This window comes from Haliaeetus leucocephalus, unplaced genomic scaffold, assembly GCF_000737465.1.
Source record: "Haliaeetus leucocephalus isolate CR32 unplaced genomic scaffold, Haliaeetus_leucocephalus-4.0 Scaffold195, whole genome shotgun sequence".
NCBI lineage: Eukaryota > Metazoa > Chordata > Aves > Accipitriformes > Accipitridae > Haliaeetus > Haliaeetus leucocephalus.
Window position 1 is genome coordinate 7,464,984 of NW_010972631.1, and position 17,360 is coordinate 7,482,343.

Below are 17,360 nucleotides of genomic sequence, written 5' to 3' on the forward strand. Positions count from 1 at the left end.
CAGTGTGGTGCAGAGACACACACTCCCACATAACTGGGTGGCTCCAGGAGCACAACAGCGAGCGCAGAACAGAGAAGCAGCTATAGTTCAGTGCTTTGTCGCTTTGGGGAGCTGGAGTTGTGCACCTCAGAAAGAGTCTATCTTCCCAGCAGATGGAAGGACAAGCAAAAATGAAGTATTTTCCAGCTGGAAGAGCAAGGCTACAGCAAAGCTACAAAACCAGACCTTTTCAGCAGCTTGCCTGTCAAATCAAAGGACTAGCTATCAGGAAAAGTGTGCTGGAATAGGTTGTTCTAAAACAAGTGAAAAATTTCAAAAGACCTGAAGATCCTGAAATCCTGAGAAGGATCCATTTAAAAGGTACTGAAAGATTTTTCAGTATCCAGAACAAGTGCAGCTTTCTCCTGACTGCTGAACATCAATAATAAAAGGGCCCCAAGGGCTCGCTAGCTGCTCACGACCACCAGCAGCATCCTTACTCAATAGCTGACTTCAGTGAAGAACCAAGGTTCGTTAATGTTAGAAATTAAGAGCTTCCTATGATATGCTACTCACTGTAGTTGCTGATATCTAAAGCCTTCCTTCCCTTACATTTTGCTTGCCATTTGTGTAACCAGAACAATAATCGTATCTATTTATAGCATTTCAGAAGACATCTTTTCTTCTTTTCCCCCACCTTGCCTTTTTCCTTGGCTTTACTATTTTGGCTATTATAATTAAGAAAGTATATTCATTAATCCAACACCTGACAGATACAGACACAATACTGAATCAGCCACGCAGGAGGAAAACCCTCAGGCAACCATCATTAAGTCTTACACAAATGAATGAATTTAGAAATATGTCTCATGAGGTCCATCCAACTACAACTCTCTCCCCTGCAAAGTGTTCCTTGCTTTCACTCACAAAGGATTAATCGCCCGCTTACGTACTACCCTGAATATAGATACACAGTGAATGAACCACAGCCTTAATTACTGAGGAACAAATGGCCTAGTCCCTCAAATCTAAGAGTGTAAGATGAAATCCCAGTCAGGGTCTCTCTATAATAGATGAGATACAAAGATGTGAGTCTGAACTGCTACAGTATATACCAGCACACCTTCCCATATAAATTCTAGTCCCAGTAGCATCAGGTTTAGTTTTTGTCTCTTTAGAAGAGTTTGAAATTACAATTTCCACTTAAATAAAGGGGGTTTGTAATGTATTTAGCACAACGACAGTGGTTAATTACATCATTAAAACTGGTGAATCTTTCCCATACAGACAATCTGTCATCTCAGTTAATGATCTTGAGGAGTCAAGCACTCTTGAGTGGGAGGAAAAAAGAAGGAATGAGTGGCATTTCTCACCAAGGAAAGCAAAGTCACTGTCAAAGTTTAAGCCTCAAAATAATGTGCTATGAGGAACATGAATATATGTATATATACAAATAGATTGCTTCCTCTTCAAAAGTATCTGACTGAAGGCCTGAAAACTGAGGTCTTCTGCTTTTTTGCACACCAGGCAATATACAGCATATGTAAGTATTATAATCACCACCCCGCTGGCAGTGTAAAAGCACTAAACTAAGACCAACAGCCTGCTTAACAAAGACTGCTGAGCAGCCCTTACACAGGGATAAATTCATCTCAGAATTTGTTAAGACTGGGAGGGATCAGAAAGATGAGCAGAACCAGAGAGAGGACAGAGCGATCACTCAGCTCTTTCCTACAGTCTGCTTCCTTTCTTCTCAACGCCAACCCCGGTGCAGTCACGCAAAATTCTCCAAACACGAGTGTATCTAACACGGGGAAGCCTGCAGAAATGCTGGAACAGGAGACCTGGGGGCTGTGAAGCTCCGTGTTCGTTCCAACGGACACTCAATCAGACATGAAAAACGATATTTCAAATGTCAACACATACAAGTGGAAAGGCAAGGAAAAGAAGGATCCCATTACGAAGATGTACACTAGTACTCCCAGAGGACTGGCTGGAACCCAAGAGATGTCGGAGGCTTGCTGAGCAAGGCTGAAAGAGGAGTGCATCAGGATGGAAAGGACTTCAGAAATATGTGGAGGACTAAAGGGTCTCACATTTCAAACAGCTTGGAAATACTGCTCAAACTCGTTGCTTGCTTTGGGTCTAGCACCAAAGTTTTCAGATCAACCAGGATTTTTTTTATTTTTGAAGAAGTGATTTCAAGATGGGATCTGTCATTCCCACAACTGAAGGAATTTTTTTTAAAGGCAACTTTTCTTTTGCTTTGCCTTTGATCTAGGTAAATAAAAACTGCTAAAAGAAAGATCATACAGCAGTCTCTGCTAGCTATATGATCCTTTCTTCTCACAAGCATTTAGCCTTAAAATGAATTATATTTACTTCAGATTATGAGGCCACTTTTTCAAATATTTAGTGACTACTGACATGTGAAATAAAGTCTGTTTTAAATTAAACTTCATGACAATCCTTTCAAAAACTGACCTTATAAAAGTTACATCTCAAACTAAAGATAAATTTCAACTTCAAGATTACATTTTAAAAAAATCAGTGCAACAACTGAAATCGATTGTTAAAATAAAGCAAAAAAACAAAATATTTTTTAGATTGGGGTTCTTTTCTATCTTAAGGTTACAAATATTTCAGCATACTTACTTGTTTTGCTACTACAGTGTCAAAAACATACCTAAATTCAAAGCCCCAGGAACAAGCTGAATATCACGATGCTTTGTATGTAAGTGACATTTAATCCTATAATTTTCACTTGCTTTGAAATAACTTTAATACATCTGTTACTGGAAAACTTCAGAAAATTACGGTAGCAAACACTCAGGCTTCAAAGAGTGGTAGATTGCTTACAAACTTCAGAGTAGCTGTTTACATAACACACCTCTTCCCCCCCACCTTAGTTTTCAAACAAACCATGTAGTAGGAAGGATTTAAAAAAAATCATTTAACTGCTTTTGACAGAAAATTGGGATCTTGATGAAAGGAAAATTATTTTGACCTGTGTCTTTTCCAAGGGAAATGTCAACAACGTAAAAAAAAACCACCAAAGACTTACAGAGAGTAAACAAAATTTGGAAATGTCATCATGGTGCGTTAGTAGGGGTGTAGCTCACATGAGGATGGCCTCATTCCTCTCCGAGAACCAGGCTCTCAGCGTGCAGACTGACACGTGGCAAGTGTGGCACATTGCACTTTGACAATGGCTGATCCAAAAGGTGCAGAGAAGCATAGAGCAACTGTGCTCTCCACACTTTGTGATGCCCTGGAGTATTTCCCAATTAAAATATACGATTTCCAACTAAAATTTTCCAGCTTTTGATTTTCAGCACAGAGTTCATTTCCTACCAAATCTGAAACTTGGGTGTGCAAAAGCCAGCCACCAGAGCAAACGCCACTCCTTGAGCTCTACAAGGACATGGCAGGATGGGGGTGGTGTCACTGAAGACAGATACACACGTGGGGTGAATACGGTTCACTCTGCTCACTGTCTAATTTTCAACCTCTGTGCCACAAGAAGAGGTCAGAAATGTTTGTTCACATATGGTTTTATCAAAGGAGAAATAACAACCACCTAGGAAATCCATATGAATTACCTTCTAAAATGCATTTTTCATCTGGAAAAAAAGTAACTATACAAAACAACTTTTTTTTCTGAGCAAACTTGCCCTTGTAAACAAAATAATTTGCACTTTAATTCTGTCAGCCCAGAAGAAAGAGGAAAAGAAAGAGAAGATGGGCTTTTCTTCCAGTTCTCATGACACCAACAGAGCAGTATTTCACATAGCAAATGCAGAGACACAGACATCTTTTTACTAGTAAGGGTTCTTAAAAATCTAACATCTTTGTTTTAAGCATACAGACCTTTCCTCATAAATGATACAGCTTTTGATTTAATATCCTCTCTCAGCTGCCTGGTTTTAGTCAGGTATTGCAAAACATAAACATTTGGAGCAAAATTGATCATATTCTGTTCACCGCAGCCATAAGGCATCTTAATCAATGACGACAAACCATTGATAGAAGGCCCAAGTAAATCACCTGAAAGATAAAATTTAATGAAAATAAATTAAAGCTTATTGCAAATAAATGTATACCTCACGCATAACGGGTGGTATCGTCTAAACTGGGAGGAAATGTGACACATTAGGAACATTTGTACTAAACGTCACTAACCAGGCAGAACAGACACTTCATCTTCTGATCAACTTTGTTTCCACTGACCCATCTCCCCACAGACCTTTCCAACCACAGAGTAATTTCAAACAGCCATGATTAAAAAAAAAAAAAAAAAAAAGGCAAAAAGATATTTAATCCAGGAAAACGTTTCAGTAATGGTACGTATTTGAAACTTCTTGTATTTATTCTCTCACCCACAGTTATCAAAGCCTAGGTGTCACAAGAAACAACAATCAGTCAGGTTTTTAGCTTTTATTCTGCAGACAAGCAGAATTAAAACAAGATACTAGCAAACTTTGCAGGACATTCCTTATTAAAATCTGACTCCCTCTCTAACTATGAAAATGTGTAGTCAATACCATAATATCATAAATTAAATAAATCAAAGGAATAACACCATCCACAAGGTCTTCTTATGCTTAGTCTAATGCATGATGGTAAATTATTTTGAATTAATGATTTAATCCATTAATATAGCAATAAAATAAAAATAAATGCAGTTCCCTAAAAACGTATAAAGCAACAGCTATACTGGGCAAAATCTTGTAAGGGTCCTTTAGCAGGGGCTCTGAGAGAAGCTCTGGCAAATCCTGCTAGGATAGCTCAGGTTATCACACACCAACCTCCCTGCTCTACTTAACAGAGTTTACTACTTCTAGTTACTGCTGGCAACTGCTCTGTTCTTTAAAAGCCACCTATGCCTGCAGTGCAGAAGATGCCAACAGCTGGATTATGGACACATATATCTTAAGATACTGAGTTCAACAAAAGCCCAGCAGGCAAAAAACTATTTTAAAAAAATATATACAGCTGACCAGTAAATGACAAAGATGGAAACAGAATAAGATAATCCTTACCAACAGCAGTGACCTGCACTCTTTCACTGCCACTTACAACATCAGAAGGAAAAGTGAAATCCAACGTTTTTGACACTGCTTGTGGTTTATTCCCAGTCAAATCCAAAAGGACTGTCTGAGAATATGTCTGTTCCAATCCTTCAGCCTATCAAAATAAAGACAGGATATTTGTAATCTCCAACAGTTTGTTGCTTTTAGGACAGGAGTTGTGTGCTTACTGTACTAAGGGATCTAAAACAGTCAGGTATTTTGCACTGCTTTTTAACACATCAAGAACCCGAGCTATTGGCCCATCCAAACTAACACAGAAATGTTTTTCTTGTGAAGACCTACCTCCGCTATTTGCTTCTCAAGACCACGCATCAATTACAAAAATACACCCGCAAAGTCAATGAGAGCATCTCTGATTCCAGTGAGCTCCATACCATGCGTGGAGCTCCATGGCCAAGCACACGCCGAGGCCGGAGGTGGTACCTTCTGTGCTGTCTGCAACCCCAAGGAGGACTTAAAGTGAAGTTAGTTACATGACCATAAAGGTTTCATTTCCTCATGCATGCAAAATCCCTTGAGAAAAAATGTCCTTGAAGCAGAGGAAATAAATTAGTTTCTCTCCTCAGCCTACACCTTAGTCTAACGGGCTTTTATTCTCTTCTGCACAACAACTGAACTTCAGCAGAAAGGGCAGTAAGTGGCTCCACCTGAAAACAGCTCACAACCCTGCAAGACAGTGGTTTTAAGTGGTCTAAGGAGAGGCTGAGAGAGCTGGCCCCATTCAGCCTGGAGAAGAGAAGGCTCAGGGGCACTTCATCTATGTGTATAAATACCTGAAGGGAGGGTGTAAAGAACATGGAGCTAGGTTCTTCGCAGTGGTGCCCAATAGCAGAATAGGAGGCAATGCACACAAATTGAAATACAGGGATTTCCTTTTAAACATAAAAAAAGACTTTTTTAACTGTGAGGGTGTTCAGCCACTGGAATAAGCCACCCAGAGAGGCTGCAAAGTTCTTCTCTTTGGGGATATTAAAAACCTGACTGTACATGGTTCTGAGCATCCTGCTGCAGTTGATCTGGCCCTAAGCAGAAAGGTTGGACTACTCCCTTCCAACCTCAACCATTCTCTGATCTATGATCTTAAGCATTTATTTTAGGGTGAGATGTACAAATGTCTACCACCTTCCACTGAAACGGAGCCTAACATGAATCAGACTTAGACATCCAAAGTTAGGCAAGTCTTACCAGTTTCTGGTTTATCAGAAAGTCTGGTGGCTAAATTTCCACCACTAGCAAAATACAAAAATGTGCATAGAAAACAGGCTTTGAACTAAAAACTAAAGGCAGGTGTATGGCAAAATTGATTACACTTATCCATAACACCGTTATTTAGTCCACACTCCATAGATTATTAAGCTAGATGTAGCACCAGGGGTTCACTGATGCACAGATAGGTTTCACGTTGCTTTCAGAAGCATTTGATATGCTATTTGTTGTAGAACAGATCTATGTGTTCATTCCTGGAAGGGGATCTAAAGAATTTTAAAGGAGAAATTATTTTAAAAGAAGTGTTTTCTACTTAAAGCCACCTGACCTGAAACCAGCCTTACAGAGCAAGAAACAGACAAGAAAATGGGTTTGCCTTTTTGCTGCACCCTGTTTATTTTAGGGAACAATTTATTTCAGGAACAAGCCAAACTGCAGACTGTTTACCTTTACTAAAACTTTCTGGATGGTAGCATCAAAAGCAGCAGATGATATTGCTGTCACTTTGATGGGAATCTCTCCTAGCTGTTTCGGCTTGATTGGGAATTGAACAGTTTTGCCATCTTCACTTGGTACAGATATAGACTGTTGATTTTCTGTAGCATTTATTTCATTGGATGTTAGAATAATTTCAAAAGCATCATTCATATCCAGGATCAGAGTAACCTGTAAATATAGTAACATTTGCAATACTAAGTGTTAATTTTGAAAAACTGCTTTCATAAGCTGCTACCTTTTTTGTGTATAGAGAAATAGATTTATGGTCTGCCTACTGAAGAAAATATTAAAGTTCTCACAAGAGAAAGACGTGGTGTCTGCCAGTGATGAAAACCCTGCAGTGCCTAGTAACATTCAAGTACAAAGATACTGTTATTTTACCTCAGCTTCTTCTTTCAAATAATTAAAGATGTTCACTTCCAAAATGAACTCCTCTCCTCTGATGACAGAGTATGGAAGGTTCAGGAAAATGAAGAAAGGTTGAAAAGCTTCTAGCTGCAAAACAAAATCAGCAGTGAACCCCTACAAACAGATACTAGCAAGAAAATAACTACACAACTTGTCTTCTGATCCCTTTTAAATTCATATGACGGAGTATGTGTACTCTACAGTTAACAAAATCCATTACTGCAGGGCTGAAGCAGAAGCCAAAGATGCTGCTGGTCATTAGCACCTTTGTGGGAACTCAGCAGAGCCATTCAGATGGGAGCTGCTGATGGCTTTGACAGGGCAAGTTCCAACAGAGGCACCTGCATTGGGACTAAGGGTCTATCACCTGGCAAGTTTGGAAGCTGTGATCTGTCCTGGATCTCATCAAGGTAACTGTGAACTGTTTTGAGTGCACAAGTAATGGATGATTAAGAATCTGTCAGTTGCCCCATCTCCATGTCAATTGGAATACAAAATAACTAACTCTCCCAAATTCTGTAATTCACCAACACCTTAGAATGATGTGTTATTTTCTAAGATTAATCTTGGCATAAGTTCCTGAGTTATATTTCTAAAAATACATCTTTTCTTAATTAAAAGAAAAACTGTAGAAATATACCAGCAAGCAGTTACTTTTATCTGTGAACAGAGGGTTTTGGATGAAGTCTTGGCTCTAAGAAGTCAGTGGTAAGCTCTCATCAAGCTGAATGGGATCAAAATTTCACTGTTTATGAACATCTGTACAATAAGAACGGCTGAAGCATGATATCTTTTATTATTGAAATGTCAACTAAAAATGGTTTTAATTTGGTTTTCATTAAAAAAATTCTTCCAAGTGTTTCGAGTTTCAGATCCAAAAACCCCTCAGCTTGCTTTCTAGCTAGCAAATATTCCAATGTTTTCCTTTTAAAACTTTGAAAGGTGTTTGCTAAAGACTTCAGCGTCAAAAACTTCTTTAGATATTAGACATTAGAGAAGTTCTGATGGAGAATTTTGGTTAGTTCTTAGTCGAGGTTTTCCCTATGTACCTATTTTCCTTGTCTTTTTTGTTTTGCTTTTTGCTAAAGCTCTTGCAATACTAAAGTTTTACACTCAGGACTATTCTGGTGTATTACAATAAAATAAGATAGGGTAAAATTATCAACACTGTGCAGTAGAAGTCAAAAAGAAGATGCAAAGCAGTAACTGACATTAAGCACGCAGATGTCACTTATTTATTTCCCCATTACAGTTTTCATGCATTTCTTTTATTTGCTTCTCTGTATGGTACTGATTAACATGTTTCAGCCATATGGAACTCTAAGCGCAATCTAAACATCCCAACGAGGGTGAAGTACTGAACAGCGCATGTGGGTGATTATAGTTAAATAATAATCTCAACATCTGTTCTACTTCTCAAATTTGAGGATGAGAGGCCAAGTATATATTTTCATACAGTTTGAATCAGAAAACTATTCCTCTTTCTGTCCCATCTCCGCCAAGCTGAGTGAAAGAAACAAGAATCATGATTCCATTCTCAAAGGGGCCTTAGCTGCAAAATCCAGATCAGGCTCCAAATTCTGTGGTGGAGTTATGATCAGGATGTTCAAAGCACATGTTCTGTGTCTGCTATAGCAGCCAACTATGAAATCTGGGGCTAGATTTCGGTTTGGATCCCAAAACTTGCCCCTCCCCAAGAATTTGAGGGCATGACAACTTAAAATAGGTAAATGGCTGTCTCCAAGCTATGCTTGCACTAGTCCTGTCATCAAGTTGGAAATCTATGACCCAGTACTGCACAGTTTCAACCTTTCCAACCTTAGGCACTTAAGTGGAGTTGTCTCAGGAACATAGTTTCTCTAGGATCTTTACATAATGAATGGAAGGAGATAACTACCTTCAGAGGATTACTCAACATATATAAAATACTAGCTAAATGAGACTTCAAAAAGTCATTCCTACTTTAAACAGGCTAAATAACTCTCTCTAAGTAGCTGTTTCCATGAATACGGAGTGAGCCAAGGACAACTGCACTTGTACGTTGGGAATCTCAGGTCAGAGACCTAACCTGAGGAGTGCTGAATTTAGCTTAAATTGCTAAACTCCTCAAACACTTGGAAGCACAAAAAGAGCCTTGGGGGACAGGAACTTGGCAGCAAGAAGCATCCCGTCCCTGTGCTGGCTCTCAGTGTCCCCTCTGCTCCTCAAGCTAAGTCACCCAAAAAGTAGCACCTATCTTTAGTCCAAGACTGGTTTTGACAGATAAGTGAAAGCAAGGCCAGAATTTAGTCTTTAAGCAATTCTCCTGTCCTCCCTCCTGGGGTAAGCACTAGCGGAGCAATCCACTGGCATGATCATTCCAGCAGACAATGTGCCTCTCCCATCCGTGCCACCTCTTTCCAGCTAGTCTGTGCAAACCTCCCTGCATGCACTATCAACTCATGGAAAGCCCTCTTGGCAGAGCCAAGAAAACATGGAAAACATGGAAATTACATCCTCAGGCAGTCATTTGTCCCTTTCTACATACGAAGATTCTGAAGTGGGCACAGCCTGAAAGTGCTCTAACAAAACAACTGCTCCAACAGAATGAGGCACCCAGGTATCTGTGTAATGTCTGAGCTATTTATATGAGCAGGAAGGGGACGCAAATGCAGTATCACATATGTCTTCACTGATGATGTTTTCTTTACACTTTGAATACACACGGCCTCTCAATTACTTTATTAGTATAAGGAGGTGGCTGCTTTTAGAACTAGAACACAGCTTCCAGTAATAACCTACAGTGTTACCAGTGTTTAAAGCAAAACTGTCTAGTGCCATGGTACCTCCACTGGAGCAGTCGTCACTCCAAGCCCGCTGTTTTCAGACATCACAAAAGCGCTGGCTACCCAGGATGTGATGGTATCAGGTACAATGACTTCCATTGTGGTGTCTGTGTCAGATCTGATGGCAGAAGGGGAGATTAGACTTTCAAAAGCATCCATTTACAGACATCAGTAAGTGGACACGAATGTTTAAAATGCATCAAAATTTAAGTCCAAACTCTCGGCAGGAAAAGCTGCTTATTATCTGGTTTTCTTTTCCTAATCGTTTAGAAATATTTGTGATGTGATCAAAATGATTAAAAATAAATTAAATTATTTTAAATTACATGAATTGAAGGCAATTACATTGAATCACATTACATGTAATCATCTTTTACAGATCCTTTAAAACAATCCCAGATGATGGTTACTTCCTGCCTGTGAAAGCTGTGAAAGAATACAGGATTGTGCTTCATGACACAGGTCAGATTTCACCATCATTTGACAGTTTGAACTGCTCATTGAATTAGGTGCAGACAGGAACAGATTTCCCGTTCAGGGCTAATCACCATCTTCTCCCATACCGTAGAGAAAAAGACTGGGTCTCCCTGTGTGTTATCTCCCCATCTGTAAAAGGAAGAGAGTTTCTTTTGTCTCCAGGATTTTTATCTAGTTTCTATTGAAACTACAAGGCCTTCAGTCAGGCATTGTCCTATTTTGTGCAGTTGTACAATGCCTCGTTTGGTGGGTCTCCAATCTCACTTGTGGCCTCTAGGTGGTAGTAGAATATAAATAATACTACATTTTTAACCCTGCTCTTCAGCACCAGTGCAGAATGCTAATAAAACCTACAAGAGAACAACGGCAAGTGTAAATCAGTTTCCATTTACTTCTAATCTTATACCTAGTTTTAGTGTCGATCCAAAGCCAAGTCTCTGGAAAATGTGTCCTCACATAGAGATTGCTGAAATCAGGAGGTCCATTTTTAGACACCGGCATACCATCACCAAAACCATCCTCTATGGGTATCATTCCACCATCTACAAAATAAAAAATATTGTCCTACTTACAAATATCTAGGTTTAAGAAAAATCAAATCAAAACAGTTAATAAAAGTCAAATTAATACAGTGTTTGGAGTATAATCTATAGCTTTGTTACATATGGTAACACTACTCTGTGACATAAGGAACTATTTTTTTTTCTGGCTTGTTTTTTTTAAGAATAAAAAAAGTTTCACACAAATTTAAATTTCTACATGGCCTCTCTGAAGTGCTTATGGAACTGCTGTAATATGGCTACACATGACAAACCACTGCAACATGTATCAGCTGGAACTGCAAATAAAAACTCCATTCATCCTCAGGCCTTTAAGGGGTAGTGTCACTCAGGGCAGCAGCAAAAAGGAAGTTTTTAAAATACTAGTCATATGCATTTTGTATGTCTCGAACCTTGGAAATGGTAATGGTTTGCAAGGCTGGATGCAGCCTGTATGCAGTACAGCAAGAAGACCTAATACGGGCCCTAACCCATGGACCTCCTTCCCCACTCAGTAAATTAGATTTGGCTACATTTATTTTTATTACTTACAAAGAAAATGTTCCTTATCCTCCTCAAGAATTGCATCAGTTGATACCCAAAGGCCGCATTTCTGGATAAAATTTATATAGTAGATCTCAATACAGGACATTCAGGACATCAACAGTGCTTATCTATTTTCTGTTTCTTTTTTTTTAAGAAAATAAAGTCATCATAATAAAGCAATCACAGAACTAAAGCAAATAATATACAGGAACCAACAAAACTGAGATCATCTGAGTATGAATATTGCCTTAATGACTGAAAACTTTTCAAAGGGAAGACAACACCAAGCATAAAGCAACCCGTATTTATGAAAGTATAAACATTTTTCCTTGCATTCAGAGTATTTACATATTGATAAATTTCACAACTCAAAACCCATATAAGCCATGAAAACAGTACATTGTCTACAGTCCCAAACTTTAAAAAGGGCATTTTCTTCTAGCAAGTGATGTGCAAATCACTAAGCAGTAAAAAAACCCAGCTTAGAATTTTAAAAAAAGGAAAAAAAAAGTACCTGAAAGACACCAAAAGAACCTCTGACCAGGGGGAAATACTGCACTGTGCTGTATAAATTGAGCTCATGGAAGACCTAAGACAAGAAAAACAATATCATCTGAAAAATGAATGCAAACTCACATTTTTCAGAACTTTCACTGTTGTAGATGCTAATTCATAGAACTGTACCTCAAGCAGCAGCTCACTTACCTCTCATGTCAAAGAGAAAAGAATCTCTGACAGGATGAAGGGGATTAAGCTGCAACGGTTTCGTGATTAATGGAAGAGTGACCAAGACTATATAAGCCTAAAATAGGAGCCTACAGCCCACTGATGTTCTATGGCACTTAGACTATGTCGTTTGAGCACTTTGGGAATGATGTATATTGTCAGCTCTTTCAAATTGTTGATGCACTAGAGCTTCTGCAAGTAAAGGGAATTTAAAAAGATTAATAATTTATTTTGCTCTTCAAAAAATAAAATTCTTTCTTTATTTTATATTACTAATTTTAAAGAGCACAAAGCACAAATCATTAGGGAGTTTTTCTGACTTGCGTTTCCTGAAAGAAGAAACTGCCAAGTGTTAACTGAGCAGTTTATCAAATGGAAGAACAATAAAGAGTTAACTGGAATTAGAAATGCTGGGCCTATTACCTTGTAAGCCTCAGAGTCTTTTCCGCTTGTGTTGATAAACTACGTGCAGAAGTAAAAGGTATTTGTGTAATTAAGGACTAAAAACCCTGCCCAAAGAACACCACTCATTCAGCATATAAACTGTAACTTTTCCATAAACATACATCTTTCATACACGCAACAATGAAAACCTTTTTTCCCATTTACTTACAGAATCTTCTGTTATGTCACTACTTTCTCCTAGAAGCTTTGTGCTTTTATCAACCACTGCAAGTCCAATTACTGATCCTGGTTCTGTTGTACTGATTTTAAGGGATACTTTCTCAGACGGCTTGACCTTATCTTTGCTCCAAGAGATTTTAATCTAGAAAAAATTAAAAAACAGCACTGGTTTAAATTATACAGTGATATTTACAGCCACCAACAACTCCAAGGAAGCATTTGCTTAGCTTAATTGCCTATAATTAATACTCTGGATTTGCTTTTCCTAGGACTTTTGGGAAAATACTACAGCATTTATTTCACTCTCTTCCCCTCCTAGCTCCTCATTTCCTTGGACTGGTGGGAAGTCAGCATCAGGATCCATCGTCATTTCAATCAACTCTTAGTATACAAGCCGCAATGTCTTGAGCCACAAGGATACACCAGTTTCTACAGCTGAGGGCAGTAAAAGAAACGCATTCCCTGTTTATCAATGCAAACACAGCTTGTATCATATTTAGGGAAAGACTATTTTGGGAAAAAAATCACCCCTCAAAGATTACAACTAAATGTTCCACAGTGACATCAATACAGAAAAGGGATATAAGTAATAGGTGCATGGGTAAGGAAGAAGGAAATAAATAGGCTAATACAGCATCAGTATGCCTTCCCCAGGGTACTGAAGAAAGGAAGGGTCATCTGCTGTAAGGTATTTCTAATGCATCCCATTTCCACTGCATCAGATGACAATGCAGAATTTATGTTTAAAATGAACAATTTTACTCTTTTCTCTCATCAAAACACCACTACTACAAAGTCTTGAGGTGGAATTCAGCGCCACACTTAAGCTGCCTACATTTAGCTGTCCACGTTTCAGTTCAGTGTTTAAGTTCCCATCACACACACAGCCAAAAGTAATAATGGAGACTAGGTAGCAGTTTAGCTCACCATGAAGCATAAATCCAAGTGGTGGTGAAGAAAACAGTCCTACAGGCTCCACTGACTGTACCGGCTGTGGGTGGGATTCAGTTACATAAACACTGGCGCTCAGAGCCATTTGAGAAGTTCAGAGGTATGCAAGACATGTCCAGTGGTGCTGCCAGACAGGACACATCACTTACCCTTCTGCAGCAGGCATTGCAGTCCAGGAAGAATAACTTAAAACCACACTCTTTTAGGGCAACTGATTCTCTGTAAACTGAGTTTAGACACGTAACTCACACACAGAGATGAGACTCGGTCATCTGAAGGCACCTGGAACCACTTGAGATGTCCCGCAGCATGCTGTCTGACACTCAGCTCCCATTCCAGAAAGGGACAGGTCTCCCATAGGACCTTTCAAACATCCACCCATCCCGTGATGACACCTTGAATACCCTGTGGCCTCTTGGAGGAGACTAGATGTCTGTGCTTAAGCAACTGAATCTTGACCCTACATGTAAATACATGTATTGAGACATCTGACTCTACAGCCACATCATACCCTTCCTCCGATAAATCTGTGTAATGGTATCTTCCAAGCACATTCAGTATGAAAATCACAGAGCAAAAGCAAACACACTAATGTTGCCAACATAAATGAAGCACCATGTGCTTCAATGTCAACGAGCATCAGACTGATTCATGCAGAAAAATGGTTTGTTTCTGGGTACACTGTGGCACTGCAGCTCTGTATACTTGATTTTACTAACTCGTTTACAGAAATCAAATGCTTGGCAAGGCTACCAATTACAGAGAAAATAGCTTTCCACAGTACTGAATTAATTTCAGTGGCTAGCATTGAAATGGCAAAATGGAAATAGCTTGAAATTTTGAAGCCTTTGAGATCAGTTCTTTCCTTATATTACATTTTTTCACTATCCAGTGAAATATAGCAAATACAGTAAGGTTGATATTAAATTCTCATAATCTATCATCCCAATTTTTCATCCTCTCTGTAGATACACTAGGATCATGTTTTTCATCCATAAACTACATTTAATCAAACTGGTATTTTCAAGATCAGGCCTTACCTCATTGCTACAAAATATAACGCAAACTTATTTGTGGACACTGCAACCAGTGGAAAGATTTCAACTTGTTTCCAGAAGGCTGAACCAAACTTATGCCTTTCTCATTAGAAGTATCTTCCTATATCTACCCTAAAACTCCCAAGTTTCAACTAAATTATCTTATTTGGGTTTTATTTATTTAAATTCTTCAGATGCTGGTACATAATAACCATAATCAACAAACGTGTGCCTGCAGCTTTCTCACCATCTTGGACACACCACGTACAATGTGACCACTGCCTGGCTAGAACAAGGTCTTCATAAACGTTTACAGTTCCACGCTTAGAGCACTTATGAGTACTTTTCCACTATATTGGCCAGAGCAATCTTTGGCTCACTAATTGACCAAACCATTAAAAACACAAGGAGAGGCTGTGTGTCTGTTCATGTGGAAAACATAGGGCTAGTAGAAATTTCTTTCAGATATGCAATAGCTGGACCCTAACTGCACTGATATTACCAAAAATCTTTCCAAGGATTTATGCAAACCTCAGATTAGATGCTCAGTGAGGAATTTCTTACATTTACAATCCTATGATCTAAAATACTGTTTACCATGCAACAAACAGACAAAAACATGGTCTCAGACTCAAGTTCAATATAGTTACCTTGTTATCCAAAACAGGCTGAATGGGGACAGTGAAAGCATCATTTACAACCACACCAAGCTCATCAACATAGAATACCAGTATACATGCTGAAGGAGCCCAGGAATTTTCTGCTGTTAAAGTGAATGTTTTTGCAGCCTTTGTGCCATAAGCCATAATTTGTTCCTTAGATAACACCTGAAAGGGAAAAATGAAACACTCAATATATTGGTATCTCAGTATGTCATAAGCTCTGCAATTCCTTCTACAAATAGCTGTTAAAGTAAGAGACATTTTTTTTCCTTTACTAAGTGGTTGACCAGCTCTATGAGACTGGGTATGGAACAGGCAGGTAATGTAATATTTAAATATTAGATTTTTTCCATGCTTTAATTCCTGTATCACTATGGACAAGTAAAGAACTACAACGACGAGTGCACGGCACAACACATGCTATGAGAACATAAAAATACAACAGTAATACCGCTGGGTCATGTGGGTCACCTATAATAGCATTTAAGTTTGGATCAGGAATACAATTTTAAAAGCAAATCTCCCAAACACCCCTACTTATCACACTTTGGTTTGCACCACGGAAGAGTGTGAACTGGGGCCCACTAACATGTTCCAGTTAAAAACAGGCATTCATTTTACCAGATCGTATTAGAGCTAGTCTGAAGGTATCTTGAAATACCCGGAGTTCAGGCCCATAGCATCAACTTTTTCAGTCTAAATCTGTTCCTATTGGACCATACCACTTACTAATGAAGACAGAGCCATGAAGAGCAGTTCCCTGCCTTTGACTGCATTGGACCTGATTGCTTTTAAATCTTCTAGAGAGTGTTTCTATTTTAGAAAATACTCATGAATGTCCACATTTTACATTGTCCTGAGGTTTTCCTTATTCAGTTTACTATTAAAGTCTCTGAAAGAAAAAGAATTGTAGTTATCATGATCATTATGGTGCAGACTGTGCACAAGACAGGCATGTGTTACAGACAGGATGGGAGACTGACAATGGTGTATATAATAAACCCTTCAGTCCAGATGCTGTAAGATACAGTACAGCAGCCAAGCCATTAAACAAGCTATTACCCAAGCCATTTATTTTAAAATGCTTCCTACAAAGTTCCCTTGTTAACAATGCCACCCTGCCCACTGCACCACCTGTTTCCTCAGCAGGGAGGTCTTCCCCTCACGCCATGCCTGCAGGCTCAGCCCTGACAGTCCTGAACCTGTGTAGAGGCTCCGCCAGCCCCCTCCTTCCACCTGCACCTGTGGGACCTGCTGACAAGTCCCAGCTTGGGCTGCTCCTGGGACATCCCTGCCCCTTCTCCCATCGCAGCTGCTCTGCAGAGAGACAGTATTGCTCTCACAGTTGCACCCTGTCTCACACATTTGCAAGCAGAGGTAATCCAACACCCATATCAGAGACGCGCTCCTCCTGGAGAGCACCTCCTTACAGCGCCAGCGGCATTTCTGCTAGGTAGCGAAATCGAGCTTTCGTTCAAAAAGGACCATCCCAGCGGAAAGGAAGTTTTTGGGCGACTTCTTTCACAAAGTACAATAAAAAATGCTGAATCCCTCTAATGTTCAATCACATTCCACTCACTGGAGTATTTCTCAAGTTGTAAAAGTCATCTTGGATTGTCCCCATAGGTAAAATCAGTAACTTACCAGATAGTGGAACTCCCTCACTGGCTTGTTGCTTGCAATGCTCAGCTCAAAAGGCTTCCCAGCCTAGGAAAAGCATACAATTCATATGGATAAGTATGGAAACATGAGGAGTAACTTGAACAGTTCTTATTTTGGCAAGTTTTGT

At 39.2% G+C, this 17,360-nt stretch overlaps 1 protein-coding gene across 1 annotated transcript in view; it reads right to left on the minus strand.

The window, feature by feature from the left end:
• CD109 (CD109 molecule) overlaps nt 1-17,360 on the minus strand; it is a 77,939-nt gene that overhangs the window by 22,496 nt on the left and 38,083 nt on the right. The window contains exons 13-23 of the mRNA XM_010565775.1: nt 17,216-17,278; nt 15,560-15,736; nt 12,911-13,063; nt 12,086-12,160; nt 11,578-11,638; nt 10,893-11,028; nt 10,010-10,127; nt 7,158-7,271; nt 6,726-6,944; nt 5,022-5,166; nt 3,850-4,026 (exon numbers count right to left, since the gene is read on the minus strand). Coding sequence (XP_010564077.1) covers nt 3,850-4,026; nt 5,022-5,166; nt 6,726-6,944; nt 7,158-7,271; nt 10,010-10,127; nt 10,893-11,028; nt 11,578-11,638; nt 12,086-12,160; nt 12,911-13,063; nt 15,560-15,736; nt 17,216-17,278 — 1,438 coding nt within the window. The remainder of the gene's footprint in view (nt 1-3,849; nt 4,027-5,021; nt 5,167-6,725; nt 6,945-7,157; nt 7,272-10,009; nt 10,128-10,892; nt 11,029-11,577; nt 11,639-12,085; nt 12,161-12,910; nt 13,064-15,559; nt 15,737-17,215; nt 17,279-17,360) is intronic.